Source organism: Antrostomus carolinensis, unplaced genomic scaffold (assembly GCF_000700745.2).
Source record: "Antrostomus carolinensis isolate BGI_N321 unplaced genomic scaffold, ASM70074v2 scaffold40587, whole genome shotgun sequence".
Taxonomy (NCBI): Eukaryota; Metazoa; Chordata; class Aves; order Caprimulgiformes; family Caprimulgidae; genus Antrostomus; species Antrostomus carolinensis.
This window is the reverse complement of record NW_010328770.1, coordinates 1-1854: the sequence shown is the minus strand read 5'-3', so window position 1 is coordinate 1854 and position 1854 is coordinate 1. Positions and strand designations below refer to the sequence as shown.

At 59.3% G+C, this 1854-nt stretch overlaps 1 protein-coding gene across 1 annotated transcript; it reads right to left on the bottom strand.

The window, feature by feature from the left end:
• Positions 1-110: 110 nt before the first annotated feature.
• Positions 111-1850, bottom strand: IGFALS (insulin like growth factor binding protein acid labile subunit; the record flags this gene model as incomplete). The annotated part of the gene is made up of 1 exon (XM_010172349.1): positions 111-1850. A coding segment is annotated over one exon (1740 nt), but the record flags the coding sequence as incomplete, so codon positions are not given.
• Between the last annotated feature and the right edge of the window lie 4 nt (positions 1851-1854).

The window sequence follows — 1854 nt, the reverse complement described above, 5'->3', positions numbered from 1 at the left end:
GGAGCTCCTGCTGCTGCTGCCATGGGGAGCCTGGGACAGGGCCAAGGAGGTGGCAGGTGAGGGTCCATGGCCGGGAATCGGCGTGTCCTTGGGGAAGGGCCAGCAACACCTCAGCAGTGAGCAAAGCTGTCCTCGGTGGTGTCACGGAGGTCCAGGCCAGCCATGGCTGGGGGGTGGAGGCAGGTGAGGTTGTTGTAGGTGTAGACAGGGACGTGGGCATCGTCCCCCTCGGCCACGGACTGAACGAAGCGTGGGACCACCACGGGGTGCTGCAGGGAGAAGTCCCGCAAGCCCTTCAGGGAGCAGTTGCAGTGCCAGTTGTTGCCCCCCAGCCACAGCTGCTCCAGGGCAAAGGAGGTGCACAGGAAGCCCACCGAGAAGGTCTCCAGTGAGTTGTTCCTCAGGCTGAGATATCGCAGGTTGGCCAGGGGGGAGATGATGGTGTTGTCCAGTGTCTCCAGCTGGTTATGGGAGAGGTCGAGCCAGAAGAGTCTCTGCAGGGGGCTGAAGGTGTCCTGGGAGATCTCCAGGAGCTGGTTGGAGGTGAGGAAGAGGTATTCCAAGTTGCTCAGACCCACAAAGAGCTGGGGTGAGAGATGGGTCAGTCTGTTGTGCTTCAGGTCCAGCTCCAGGAGCTCATGCAGTTCACTGAAGCTTTGGTCTTCAATGACAGAGATGCTGTTGTGCTGCAAGAAGAGCCGCCGCAGGCTGGAGAGCCCAGAGAAGGTGTTTGTCTGGATCCTGCTGAGGCAGCTGTGCTCCAGGTGGAGGCTGTGCAACTTGGTGACCCCCTTGAAGACATAGTCAGGAAGGACCTTGATGCAGTTTGCAGACAAGTGCATCACCGCCACGTTGTACAGCCCCAGGAAAGCCCCAACCCTGATGTCTTGTAGCTGGTTGTTGTTGAGGCTGAGGACCTCCAGGTGATCCAGCCCATCAAAGGTCCTTTCTGCCAGACTCCGGATCCTGTTGTGCCCCAGCTGCAGCTCCTCCAGGAACTCAAGATCTTTGAAAGTCCTGGGCCTGAGGCTGGTGATGGAGTTAGTGGACAATCGTAGGACGTGCAAGTTTGGGAGGCCCAGAAACGTGTCCTCAAACAGCGAGACGAGCCGGTTGTGGGAGAGATCCAGCCACCGGAGGGACTTCATGCCTACGAAGGCACGGGGCGCGATGGCGTTGATCTGGTTGTGGTTCAGGTACAGCTTCTGTAGCTTCTGCAGCTTGACAAAGATGTTGATCTTGATGCCCTTGAGCGCATTCCCGCTCAGGTCCAGCTCCTTCAGCTCGGTCAGGCTGCAGAAGAGCTGGTGCTGGAGGTAGGGGAGCTTGTTGCCGGCCAAGATCAGCTCCCTTAAGTTGGGTAAGTCATGGAAGACCTTGTCAGGCAGGACCACGAGTGAGTTCCAGCCCAGGTTGAGATACCAGAGGTTGGAGAGCCCAGCGAACAGCCCTTCCTCCACCTTACTGAAGTAGTTGTTGTTGAGGCTGAGGGAGACGAGGTTCTGGGTGTGCAGGAACGTGTGAGGAGCCAAGTGCTTGAGGCGGTTGCGTTCGAGGTGGAGGTGGTAGAGGCTCTGCAGCCCGTGGAAGGCGTGCTGCTCCACGGTGGCCAGCTGGCTGCTCTGCAGGTCCAGAAAGTCCAGGGCTGAGATGTTCCTGAAGGCAGCAGCTGGCAGCAGGGTGAAGTTATTGCCGTCCAGCCAAAGGGCTTTGGCGTTGGGGGGGATGTCCTCGGGCAGGCGCGTCAGGTTGCGGGCGCTGCAGAAGACATTGAGCTCCTCGCTGTAGTCATCCAAGCTGCAGGCACAAGGGCTGGGGCAGCGTGGAGGGTCTGTGTCCCCCTGGTCCTTTGGG